Below are 12,814 nucleotides of genomic sequence, written 5' to 3' on the forward strand. Positions count from 1 at the left end.
CTGCTTGGTTCAGATCCTGGCTCTGTAACTGTGGACAAGGTACTTAACCTATTTGAGCCTTGATCTTCTCATCTGCTAAATGGGATAATGAGAGTATACCTCCCTCATGATGTAGTTGTGAAGATGAAATGAATTAATTAATAGATAATGCTTAGCACACTATCTGGCACACAGTGCTGGGTTATTATTCTTGTAGTTGTTCTTTTATTATATTGTTTGATAGGGTCACAATTGTTTTTTTTAAATTGAAGTATAGTTGACTTAAAATATTAGTTTCAGGTGTACAACACAGTGATTTGATATTTTTATAGACTACACACCATACAAAGTTATAAAATATTGACTGTATTCCCTGTGCTGTACGTTACATCCCTATGACTTATTTTGTGGTTTGTACCTCTTAATCCCCTTCACCTATTTTGTCCCCCCTCTCACTCTTCTCGCCTCTGGTACCTACTAGTTTGTTCTCTGTATCTGAGGGTCACAATTCTTTGCAGAGCTGGAAAGAGCTCTGGTCATTTACTCCATTTCTCTTTTATTGTGTCATATTTTCCTTTTCTCATTCCACACTCCCACCTCATGAGTTCTGTCTCTTTCCCTCTCTTTTTCTTTCCACTTTTGTTATGAAAAGCCAGATGCATTTCAGAAATGAACGAAATTGATACCTGAATGAAAGCATACTGTCTTACAGGGACTGACATGGAACGTGTAGGGCCATTGAGAGTTTTGTTTGTTTTCTTTTGTTTTGAGGGATGGTGGTTAGTAGGGGCATAGAGATGGTAAATATGGAAAGGAAGTTAACTGCTTGATTCCAAAATAAAGTTGACGCATTTACCTTGGTTCTAGGAATTACACACATAAGATATTTATGTAATAGTGGTTTAAGGGATAACAAAGGAAAAGAAATTTGAAGCTGAGTGTTTTCTAGATGCCTAGAAAGGATAGTACGTACAGATCCAGATGTACATACACCAGGCTAAGAGAAAGTTTTCTGAACCTGGGGTGATAGGCTTAGAATCAAGTGTGTCAAATCTACTTTAGTCAGCTCTCCACTACCCCCTCACACAATAAAAAAGGAGAACAAAACCACATGTGGAAAAGAGTGTATATTTTGATATTTCTTCTCGAAATGAAAACAAATCCTGTTGACTTTCCTGGTTGCTAAGGCCCAGTGGCCCACCCTTCACTGCCTCTGAGTTTGTCTGAACTTCCTCTTTGTGGCTCTGGGTAGAAATTTTACACTGTGTGCCACGAAGCTGATGTGACATCTGCGAGGTTCCTGAGACCTTGGTCTGCAAGGCAGCTCTTGTGGTCTCACTGTTGGCTGGTGAATACCTAGCAGGAAATGAACTGGAGACGCGTTGGCATGTAGAGAGTAGCTCTACCCCAGCGGGGAGAGGAGGGCGTCTTTGCTCTCCAGTGTGGGGGGAACAGGAAGGAAAAAGGGGGGCGTCTGGGTGGGCAGAGCTCTCTGGGGGCCGCAGTATCTCCAACGTTTCCCGTGGCTTGTATCTCCAACGATCCCGTGGCCTCAGGATCCCCTGGGGAGATGGTTAAAATCCAAGTTCGCAGGCCCAGCCCCGAAGTTCAGGTTCAGTGAGGTGGGGCTGGGCTGGGCACCTCTATGCTAAGGGCATGCATGATTCTGAAGCCAGGGGTCCAGGCACAACAACGTTTGGAGCAACACACAGAGGTCCAGGCCCAGGGACTAGAGTTCCACAGTGGACTGCAGCTTTGTAGAATTTTTATCTCAAAGCTGTTAAAGCTTTGTGTGTGGCTGGCTTTAAGGTGGAAAAGTAGAATCAGTCCACCCAGCCCCTGGCCGCAGGGCTGTGGCTGCCAGCAGTCTGCAGATACCCAGCGGGTCAGGCACACTGGGTGTGCTGATAGTGGTGGGAAATGGGCCCTTGGGCCTGAGAATGAGAATTTCTGAGAAGAAGAGGGAGTGTCCTGGCCGATTCAGGGAGTCACTGTGTCTTCTGAGTCACTGTGTCTGGGTGCCAGCATGCAGTGTGGCCTTCACGGGAGTGACTGCCCTCTCGGGAGTCAGTGTCCATCCCATCACCTGCCTCTCATCCACCCTTTCCCCCCCCTCCCCCCCACTGCTCCTCCCTCTCTGTCTCTCTGTCCCCTTCCCACCCCCCGACCTCGTTCACCACCTCACGCACTCACACCCGCACCCCAGTGTCCCTCATCCCCGGCCCATCTCTACTTAACATGTTCACATCTTTGAAAACTTTTTTTCTTCAGGGATGTTGAGGGATGATGACTGAGAAGAAACAAATATGATATTTAAAATACATTCAACATAAGTATTAATAGATCTAGCCTATTCATTGGAACTATGGAAATAAGCCAGGAACAGTGACTATAGGTGGGTTGAATGAACAGGCTTTGGTGCTCGTGGGCCCAGGCTTGTGCTGCGCAGGGCATCGCGGAGCTCGTTTCTGTGTGTGTGTGTATGTGTGTGTGTGTGTGTGTGTGTGTGTGTGTGCACTCTTCTGTGATCCTGAGCAGTGCTGCAGTCTTAATTCTTGTTCAGGGGACTTCGGCCTTCCTTTTAGGCTTTCTCAAACTTCAAAGATGAGGATTTGAGTCACTAATTCTTAACTTTTTGTGGGTTGCAGTTTGAATTGTTTGTCCAGAAAAATACATACACATTTGGTGGGGGAGGGTGGTTTTTAGACTCTCTGGGACCCATCTGTGGACCCTAAGTCAAGAACTCCTGCATTAATGAGCATAGAGGGCTTGTAGCCCCTTCTCCCAAGTTCATGTTTGTGGCACACACCTCTTCTTGGGTGACATCTGTAAGGGGTACGCAATAAACACCATTTGATATTGTGTGCATGCTTTCTGAAGGGTTTGTGCTCAGTGTGAAAGGGCAAGCAGATTTCAAGGAGAGAGTGAAAAGAGCTAATGCATGTAAAGACCTTAGCATCTGCCATGGTAAAGATTCACTTAAAAATGCTGTATACATTTAGTATAACCATAATTATAACACCCATTACCCCCATAAGACTTTTTCATGTCAAAAGCAGTTTAGAATCATTGGACTAGATATTAAACCAGGATCCCTCCAGCGTGGATGTTCCCCCTCTTTTTATTGAGTCCAGTAATTCTCTTCACTTAAGAACATGTTTGTTGTAGTCCTACTGGGAGTAAAGTACCCTAGTAAGCATTTTGGAGAAGAGGAATGAATATGATCTCAAACGCTGAAGGGAATCACTTGACTCCTCTGTGTCCCTTACCTGTATGTAGAGTCCTGTCTTCTGTGTTTCCTCCCACCTCCCTGAGGGAGGTGGGATTATTGAGAGGGATTTGGGGGTGATAGCTTTGCTTTCTGAGGCTGGAAGGTGGCTCTGAAGAGCTGAGGGGTGCTCTCTCTCTCTCTGTGCTGTCAACCCCAGCAGGCTCTCGCTCAGTCACTTAGATGTCTCTTTAAGGCTCACCTTCATCAGGATCTCTCTACCTGTGGTGCTGGGTTCACATCCGTGTCCTCATTTCTCCGCAGGCCCGGAGTTATCACCATGCAGGCATTGTCTGAAGAGGACCGGAGGCTCTGGATGGAAGCCATGGATGGAAGGGAACCTGTAAGTAACAATTCAGGGAAGTAGAGCAAGAATAAAGGTCCCGAGTTGTTTGTTGTTTCCTTAGTGCAGTGATTTTTGCCGTTGCTCTAAATAAAGCCTTGGGCTCTTGAGACCAATGTACCAGAGGGACTTTTTTTAAAATTCCTGGACTGATGTTTGTGGATATTGACACTGCTTCTGTGTAGATGCAACTCCTGAGCTTTGGCCTCTCAGTCTAAGGCATGGGTCCTGCATGATGCCACACCAGAGACCCCCCCTTCACCGAGGCAATTGTAGCGCCCCGAGGACTCTTAGAGGAAGCACAGTCCAGTCTGGCTTACTGAATACCTATCGATGCCTCCACAAACTGCAGTGCAAAGCGTTACCTCAGATCCATTTTAACAGGTTAGATGATGATAAAAGTGTATACAGATGGTGCAGAACCTTTACTCATTGCCCTCTGGTTCAACCTCCCATTGCCGTAGTTGGTTCACATCCCATTATAAGCAGTGGGATTACCCGGGCCCACGAAAGGACTTAAACCTAGTGATCCATGCTCCCATTTCAGAGATGCTGGTCTTTGCTGGGTGATGTAATCTTGTGGTTTTTCTGCATCTTGTGACATGAGAAACCCACGGAAAAACCTTGGGGGAAGTCCCTAGAGTCACAGTAGTCATCTTAATTTGCGGCCAAGGATCTCAACCCCAGTATTCAGCAAATCTCAAGGTTACAGAAGTCGTAAGAGTACGGTCTAACCATGTCCTACCAGTAAAAGATAAAAAGAATCCACATTGTCAGAGGGCCAGTAATTGGACCAATAATGATCACTTATGAAGGCACTGTCAAAAGGGGGAAGTATGTGCAAGGGACATGAGGCATGCATAGCCTCTGTTGACTGCAGAACTCTGTGCATCAAGTGGGGTGTCCAGTATAGATGATTCCAGTTCATTTGTGTGTCTCTGTCTTAGCCTACCCTGGTTAGGTGGTCTGTATCGATTCATGTCACTTTCTACTCAGGTATTTTGTATCCAAACATGGAACTCAATACAGGCAACTAAGCATAAGCAAATAACTAGTGTTTGTATAACATTTAATAATACAGAGCAAGATTTAAAGAACTATTTAAAGATTTAGGTGCAGTTTGCTAAACTCTAGGTAATTAAACATTATTTAATCTTAATTCTTCTGCTGGGCTAAGATACAGGATACCCCTGATTTTCCCCGAATACTTTGTTACTGATAACTTTTGATAGCTCTCTCAAAAGCAGATACACATTTCTACCTTCGGGGCTTTGTGGGCACAATAGCTGCTTGATGTCATAGGCCTTTGGAAGCAGTTCCCTAAGTAGTCCTTCATATCTTTGCTGTTGTCACCTACCGTTAGTTGTGTGTAAGGCACAGATGTGGCACATGACTTCTCTTAACCCATTTACTCTTCTTAGTGCCTTACAAAGTAAGTGTTATGATTCCATTTCACGGATGAGGAAACCGAAACTTAGAAGAGGTTAAATAACTTGCCCCAAGTTACACAGATTGTAAGTGGCTATATTACTAGGGTACAGGCTACGTCGCTGTAACAGAGGGACTTGAAAGTGCAGTGGCTTAAATAAGATAGAGGTTTATTTCTGTCTCAGAGTTCAGAAGTGAGCAGTCTGTGCCTAACAGGGTCATTGTGCTGAGACAGGCTGGGACCTGGGGCCCTTTGCTGCAGTGCTTGCACCTGGACACACCTCTCCTTGAGCAACAAAATACAAAGAAACTACAAGGGACTGAAAATAACTGGGTGCATGCGCAGTTGGGGCAAATTCTGGACAAAAGATAAAAAGAGGCCAAAAACCTCACAGCCACTTTTGAAGAACCCAGAGCAAAAGCAGGGGGTCGGGAGCAAAAGCCCGGTACTGCGCATGCCCCCTGCACGCAACACCACCTAAGGGGTGGGCAAACCACCTAAGCTACCCCTCCAGCCTGACCCCTGGACACACCCCTACCCTCACCCCATATAAGGAGCAATCTCGACACCCTTCAGGGACCTGTTACTTGTTCTCACTCCCCCTCACCTGCTGCAGCAGTGGACCCAATAAAGCCTTGCCTGAATTTCTTGTCTGGCCTCTAGTCAATTTCTGTTGATTGGGGAAGGCCAAGAACCCTGGTCGGTATCAGTGCCATCCTCAACCCATGGCTTTCCATGTTCCATTCATTTCCATTTTCCAGGCAGATAATGGAGATGAGAGCATCTGGGAGCCAGAAGATGCACACCTCACTTCTGTGGGCCCCCAAATAATTACATGGCCACATATATCTACCAAGGAGGATGGGAAAAGTAGGCTGAACATAGGCAGCCATGGGCCCAGCCGGTGCCCAGGGGATCTTATCACTTCAAGGAGGAAGAACAGAAACTGTGGGGTGGCTCACAGTTTCCACCACAGTGGCAAAGCTAGAATTAGAACCCATATCTAGCCCTAAATGTCTTTGGTTTTCATCTTTAATAGAGGTAAAATGTCAAATTGCCTTCTAAGAGTCCTCGCTCAGTACATTTTTACAGTACTTTCTCTGACTCTCTTGAATGTTTCTTCAACTCATAGCGGAGGAAATACCCAGGAAGAAAAATGCTTTCAGGGCATACTATTCTTCGTATGAGTGAAAAACCCACTTTTGTGTGTGTGTGTGTGTGTGTGTGTGTGTGTGTGTGTGTGTGTGTTCCCTCCGATAAGCTGGAGTTCTAAAACTGCTCCACTCACTGCGTTTTAAGCCTCCCCACCTCCCTCTCCCACCACTTGATATTTGCTTTCTGTCTGCATATGCTTGGCTTTCTTACTAACCACCTTAGTTTTCCTGTAGATTAACATCTGACCTCTGCAGATGGAAAGTGTGCTGTTGAGAGAGACATCTCCTTGCTCCAGAATGTGCACATTAAAACAAGTTTAAGCACAAATAATTGTTTTCTAAACATAATATAAATTTATTTCCTCTTAGCAACATAGAGTTTGCATTGAAAACCACACCTCCGTGTGCTTTTAAGTTTCCTAAAGACAGAGAGAAATACAGAAATGTGATGACAGTATAATTGGCAGGAATATTAGGCCTGATTTTGTCTCCCATTGCTGAGAGCCTCTAGGGAGCATTACCGGAGGTATATACCCAGTAGACAATTAGCAGCTCCGGCTTTAATCACCATCTCCCTAATTAGTTAAAGCTGTCCCCTTGGGAGTTTTGGCTTTGGTAAGGGAGCAGAAACCTCTTTCTCTAGCTGATCTTAGAGTATTTCCCTTACTTCAGGGAGATGTTAATGGCAGCACCTATCTTTTGTTTTTATACTTACAGCTCGGTTGTTCTGTGATTGATTATTAAGCGTTGGGTATTTTATTTCCTTTTTTTTTTTTTTTTGGAGCCGTTGGTGATCTTGGTTTCCACCCTTTTTGTTCTTGCATTGTTCAATAACACCTCAGGATGGTTGGTTGGAAAAAAAACCGTAAATGAACCCCAAATCAGTTGATTTTACAATGTTTTAGTTAATCGTTAAATAAATTACAGTTTTTAGCACCCAGTGACATTCTAGACTAAAGAAAAGTCAAATGTCTTATATTATTGATGGATATGTAATGGAGGAAGAAATTAGAGTTGTGTTTCTATAATGAGCATTATGGTTTTGATCCATGTGATGAATTCGAATTCAAATGAAGGAAACCCAATTCAAATTTGTCTGAGAAAAAGCTGGAGTCATTGGCTTCCATAACTGAAAAATATTGGGGTATAGTAGTTCTGGCCCATCTGAATCCAGGGGCTTCCATAATATTTGGAGTTGGTTTCTTCTTTTGTGTTGGCTTCATTTCCAATAGGTTCTTTCTATGTAGTGGTGATATGCTTCCTAACTGTTCCAGGCTTACATCTTATTATCAAGAACAGGAGCCAGGAAACTTTTTCTGTAATGGGCCAGATAGTAAGTAGCTTAAGCTTTGGGGGCTGCATAGACACTATGGTAGCTATTCAGCTTTGCTCTTGTAGCTCAGAAGCAACCATAGACAATATGTAAATGAATGAGTGTGGCTGCATTTCAATAAAACTTTATTTATAAAAACCGGTAGAAGGCCAAATTTCAGTCATGGCCTGATATCCCTGGTCTCTAAGTATAGTAGAAAGAGAGCTTTGCCTAATAATTACAAAGAAGTCCCATATTTGAATTTTAGTGAACTAAATACTTGGACTAGAGGATGGGATAGGTGAATTGACCAGATGTGACTCACCCGCCCACTGCACTAGAACTGTATAAACGGTGGAGGAAGGTTGGCTTCCCCTGAGGAGAAATCAAAGTATTGTTATGTGAGGAAGGGCAGTAGACATGAGGTAGACAAAAATGACACAGTTTCTCCCAACTCTGATATCTATACTCCATTAAATTTTCAGTTCAGAGAGCTTTTTCTTTGATACTTGGCCAGGAGTGAAAACCACAAGTTTACCCTGAACATCATACTTCATGGTGAAAGACTAGATGCTTTCTCCCTAAGAATGGGAACCAGGCAAAGATGTCCACTCTTACCACTCTTATTCAGCATGGTACTTGAAGTCCTAGCTAGTGCAGTAGGGTAAGAAAAGAAAAAAGGCCTACAGATGTTGAAATGATTCTGCTGGATTTTCTTCACTTTCTACTAAATCTGGGCTGACAAGCTATAGAGTCACCATTCCAGCCACATAAGCTTTCATTTTAATATTCTGTGGCCACTGTCTCAGACTTGAGAATAGACTTTCCATATTAAATGAGACACAGAACCTTAGTTCAAGCTGCATAAATACTGCAACCGGGAGAAATTTTAGAGACAGCAAATTTCCTTTCTCTTGGCTCCTTATAACTGAAGTTCTCTCCTTTTCTCTTTATATATTGCTTATAGCATGTTCACTAAATTAAACAAGCAGATTAGAATCAGTACCAGTCTACCATCATTACCAACACGTATACACCCAACCTGATGTATTTATTATTCTCTCTCCCCCATATGGAAAGATGACTCAGCATGTCATTGGGACTAATAGGGTAACCTGGAGTCTCAGAACCTGGACCACTCTAATCTTTAAACTGTGTTCCCACATATTCCCGCAGCTGTGATTAGTGGCGTGTGTCTGGAAGTGCTTCTCTTACCTCCTTATTTTAGAGGTATTAGTCTTCCTTCACACCCAAAGATTCTTTAGTAAAATTAAATATTTCTCCACTTTGAGCCAGTACTTGAATCTCTTTTGACATCCAGAAAGTTAGAAAGTTGGCAGATGCCAGAATTATGTGGAATTAAATTAAGAGGGAAGAAACAGGTGGTGTAGCATCAGAGATTGTGTGTAAATACATATATTCGTTTGAAGCTATGAAATTGCCACTTTTGTAAGTCAAAAATGGCCAGATATTGGCGAATTCATATGGCTCAACCTCCTAACTGTGCAGCAGAATGAAGCCCACAGCCAGGCCAGTATCACGCCCTTATTTAAATAAGCGGGAACACTACCTAAAAAGGCCAGTCAGTGGTTGATCTTGGGTCAGTTATCCAGGTCTCCTAGCTTCCAGCTCTGTGCTCTTTTTACTACAACCTATGCACTGCTGAATTATTAGGAAGTCGTAGTTGAATGGCATCTACCCATCCTTTTTAAGTGGAGCTCCTCTGTTGTGGCTGCTGCTATGGAAGAAGGGAAAAACGGGGAGACTAAGGAAAAACCACTCCTCTAGCAAGTGGACAAGACAGCATGGCTTCCTACTGCTCACCTCCATTTTAAAGAAATCTTCCATTTTAGTCCTTGTGGACTTCGAGACTGAGCAAAGTGTGCCCTTCTCTCAACCTTTCTCTGCTAAGCCCAAGTTCCAGTCCGTGAGTTCTTAAAGAACTCATAGAATAAATGGGCAGTTGCATTACATCTTACAGTCTGCACCTGATATCCAAAAGAGTGAGCTGTTTTTTAAAGGAAAAAATAAGGTTGATGACCGTTCAGATGAGATCCCGTGGTCAGAGGCAGAATGTCATGGTGGTTAAGAATGTGGGCTCAGGCAGCCTGGCTTTAAATTCCTATTCACCACTAATAGCTCTCTAACACTGGAAAATGACCTGGTCCCTCTGAGTGTGTTTCTTTGCCTACAAAATGGTGATGATAATAGTATCTTTCTATAAGATTGTTTTGTAAGGACCAACCTATAGGTAAAGTGCTTAGCACAAGGCCTCTACATGGTGAAGTGCTCTTTAAAAGTTAGTTCTTACTATTATCTTTTTGGAGAGCAGGGGCAGGGATACCTGGATTCTCTTTCTAGCTTCGTTTCTAAATTACTTGGCTCATTTAAACACAGAGTTTACTTACCCGCCTTGCCCGGGCTCGCCAGAGTGCAGGGCAGGGACTGCTTTCACTAGCATGGAAAATGTAATTTCATTTAGCAGTCAGTCTGAACTTTCAGGCTATGAGTTGGACAAGCATGAAGTAATCTTTAGCCTCATTTGCTGTGATGCGGCCCAGGCCTGGTAAGTTGTAATCCCAGTTGTATGCCAGGCTCAGCTCATCACTCTACTGCTGATGCTTACATTTTCCTTTCTTAGTAAAATAAGCAATCCAAGGAGTATGGATGGTTAGGAAGGTGTGGGTGGAATTGCTAAGCTCCTGTGTGGTGATGCAGGTCTCACTTCTTTCTGAGTAGAAGGGTGGTTTGGAAGGATACTTCCGCCCGTTTTGTGAAAGCTCTCTTTGTAATGTCACATAGAGTGAACTGATGAAGCGTGTGAAAGCAAGGTTCCTAATTTACTTTCCATTTCCCCACCTCCCACCCCCACTCAGCCCCAAGCTGCTGGGAAATTGGATTATACCTCCATGTTACTTGTTTGTGTTTCTTTTTCTCTTACTGAGTTAAGAAGCTGGTTGCAAGCTTCATCTTTGAATCATGTGAGTGTTTTTATATAGGTAGAATTCATAACAGTACCTATACTATCACACCAGTGTGCTCAAGTCTTAGAAGAAATTTAGTAATATTCACATCTTTCCTTGTTCCCTTTGGTTAGATGTCCTTTAGAAGAACAGTTTCTCATGAAAATCATAGAACAGTTAATTGAGGAACCTGAGCTACAAGTTGGGAGAAAAGAGGAGGAGGTTAGGTGAAATTGTTTTGTGATGGAGAGTTGATGAAACTCTTCTAAGAAATGGAAATGTTGGTGGCCAGAAGATTTTGGCTTGAACCTTACACTTTAATAACACACTGGTGGTGCTTACTCAGGTCCTAAGCATTCTTCTTTTAGCATTTAGCAAACATTTATAGATTGTCCACCAATTACCTTGATGAACAATGAGGATACCAAGATGAGGAAGGGCCACATTAACAGAAATTTCATTTGTTTGCTGCAGTTTCCCCATTGCTGAGCACAGCGGCTGGCCCAGTGTAAGCGCTCAGCAAATACTTGTTGAAAAACTAGAGGCAAAACTAAGGGGAAGGATTGAGGATGACTGAGGTTATTTTCCTTCGCGAACCATGTTGCTTCCGTTACTTGAGACTGTGTGGGTGGATTTGAAGTTATTTGAATTTCCTTTTTTTTTTTTTTTTTTTTGAATTTCTTGATTGTATAGTTCATTTAGATACATATCCACTTACTTGTACCAGAATTTAGCTGAGTGACCATTAATCTTTTTTTGTGCCATGGATGCATCTGGCAATCAGGTAAAGCCTCTAGATCCTTTCTCAGAGTAATTTTTTAAATGTATAAAATATATGGCTTACAAAGGAAAAAATATAGAAATATAGTTATCAAAATATTAAAACCATTTGTGATATAATAAATATATACTTCTTTATTAACACAGTAAATAATAAGATATGAGGGCAGTCTGACAACTTATATAAATGATATTTCAAGTTACCTGCAGCAACAGTAACATGAAATATCTGTGATTTCTACCGGTGACAAAGTTGCAGATACTGCTAACACTAATGTGGTTGTTTCCCACGTTCATATTTGAAGGAAATGCTAAATTTCAGTTAGAGGCTAATGTAAATAAAGGTTTATTTTCTTCCCCCTGCCATTGAAGTTCATGGACCCTTGTATGCTATCTATGGACCCCATTTCTCCATTTCTTTGCAAAGATATTTTGAGAGACTTACTTCCAAGCCCTTGTCCCAGCTTATAGTTGTACATCGATTAGTGTGATTATTTGATTACTATCGGTCCTCTTGCTTGGATAACCATCTTCCAGAGGACAAGACGATTGTCACTTTTTTTTTTTTAAAGGTTTTTATATCTTTTATACATAGTGTCTGGCACAGAGTAAGTGTTTAGTATCCACTTGTCAGATAATCAGATGAATGAACCTAAGGAAAATGAAAGTATTGGCTTGGTGTGATGTGTTCTAAACTGAAGCTGTTCCTTGGTGATTCCCCACCTACCTTTATAGACCTGCACAGATCCACTGTTTAATATTCTCACTTCTTTGTTCATTTTTTGGGTCTACATAGAACATAAAGGCCCATTTGCTTGTCTTTAGCATTTTCTGCAAGCCTCAGATCACTGCCCTACCATCTACCTATTTGAGCATTTTTCTAGGATACTTACCAAATGGAATTGCTGGTTGAATGGTATATGCACATTTAATGTTTTAATAGATATTGACAAATTACTCTCTCCACAGAAAAGTACTAAATTATGATCCATCTTATGAGGGTACCCATTTTTTCCACACCTTTGCCAGTACTGTATTATTGTGGGTCTCTGTGTGTATGTACATGTATGTCAATCTGATGGTGGAGAATTGTCTCATTTGCATTTCTCAAAGTTACTAGTGGGAGGGCTTCCCTGGTGGCGCAGTGGTTGGGAGTCCGCCTGCCGATGCGGGGGACACAGATTCATGCCCCGCTCCGGGAAGATCTCACATGCTGCGGAACGGCTGCGCCCGTGAGCCATGGCCGCTGGGCCTGCGCGTCTGGAGCCTGTGCTCCGCAACAGGAGAGGCCACAACAGTGGGAGGCCCGTGTACCGCAAAAAAAAAAAAAAACAAACAAAAAACTAATGGGATTGAAAATCTTTTCTCATGTTTCCCAGCCGTACGTATTTCTCCTTTTTTATACAGTAATGTATGTAAAGTACATAGAACAGTGGCACATGATTCATGCTATATATAGTAGTAGTAGTAGTATTTCTTTTTCAAATTTCTGGCCTTGGGATCACACCCGTCATTTCTCTTAGTTCTGTTTTCTAAAGCCCATGGTAGAAACCGAACTTTTTCAGGTGTCCTTTCCTTGGTTGATA

General features: G+C 42.7%; 1 protein-coding gene across 5 annotated transcripts in view; it reads left to right on the plus strand.

Annotated features, from left to right (window-relative positions):
• ARHGAP26 (Rho GTPase activating protein 26) overlaps positions 1 to 12,814 on the plus strand; it is a 484,293-nt gene that overhangs the window by 169,785 nt on the left and 301,694 nt on the right. For all 5 annotated transcript variants that reach the window (XR_002174220.3, XM_019924624.3, XM_019924626.3 and 2 more), the window contains exon 11: positions 3,512 to 3,590. Coding sequence is in view for 4 of the 5 variants with exons in the window: in XM_019924624.3 (XP_019780183.1) it covers positions 3,512 to 3,590 (79 nt within the window). In the remaining variant the exon portion in view is untranslated. The remainder of the gene's footprint in view (positions 1 to 3,511; positions 3,591 to 12,814) is intronic.

Source organism: Tursiops truncatus, chromosome 3 (assembly GCF_011762595.2).
Source record: "Tursiops truncatus isolate mTurTru1 chromosome 3, mTurTru1.mat.Y, whole genome shotgun sequence".
NCBI classification, from domain to species: Eukaryota; Metazoa; Chordata; class Mammalia; order Artiodactyla; family Delphinidae; genus Tursiops; species Tursiops truncatus.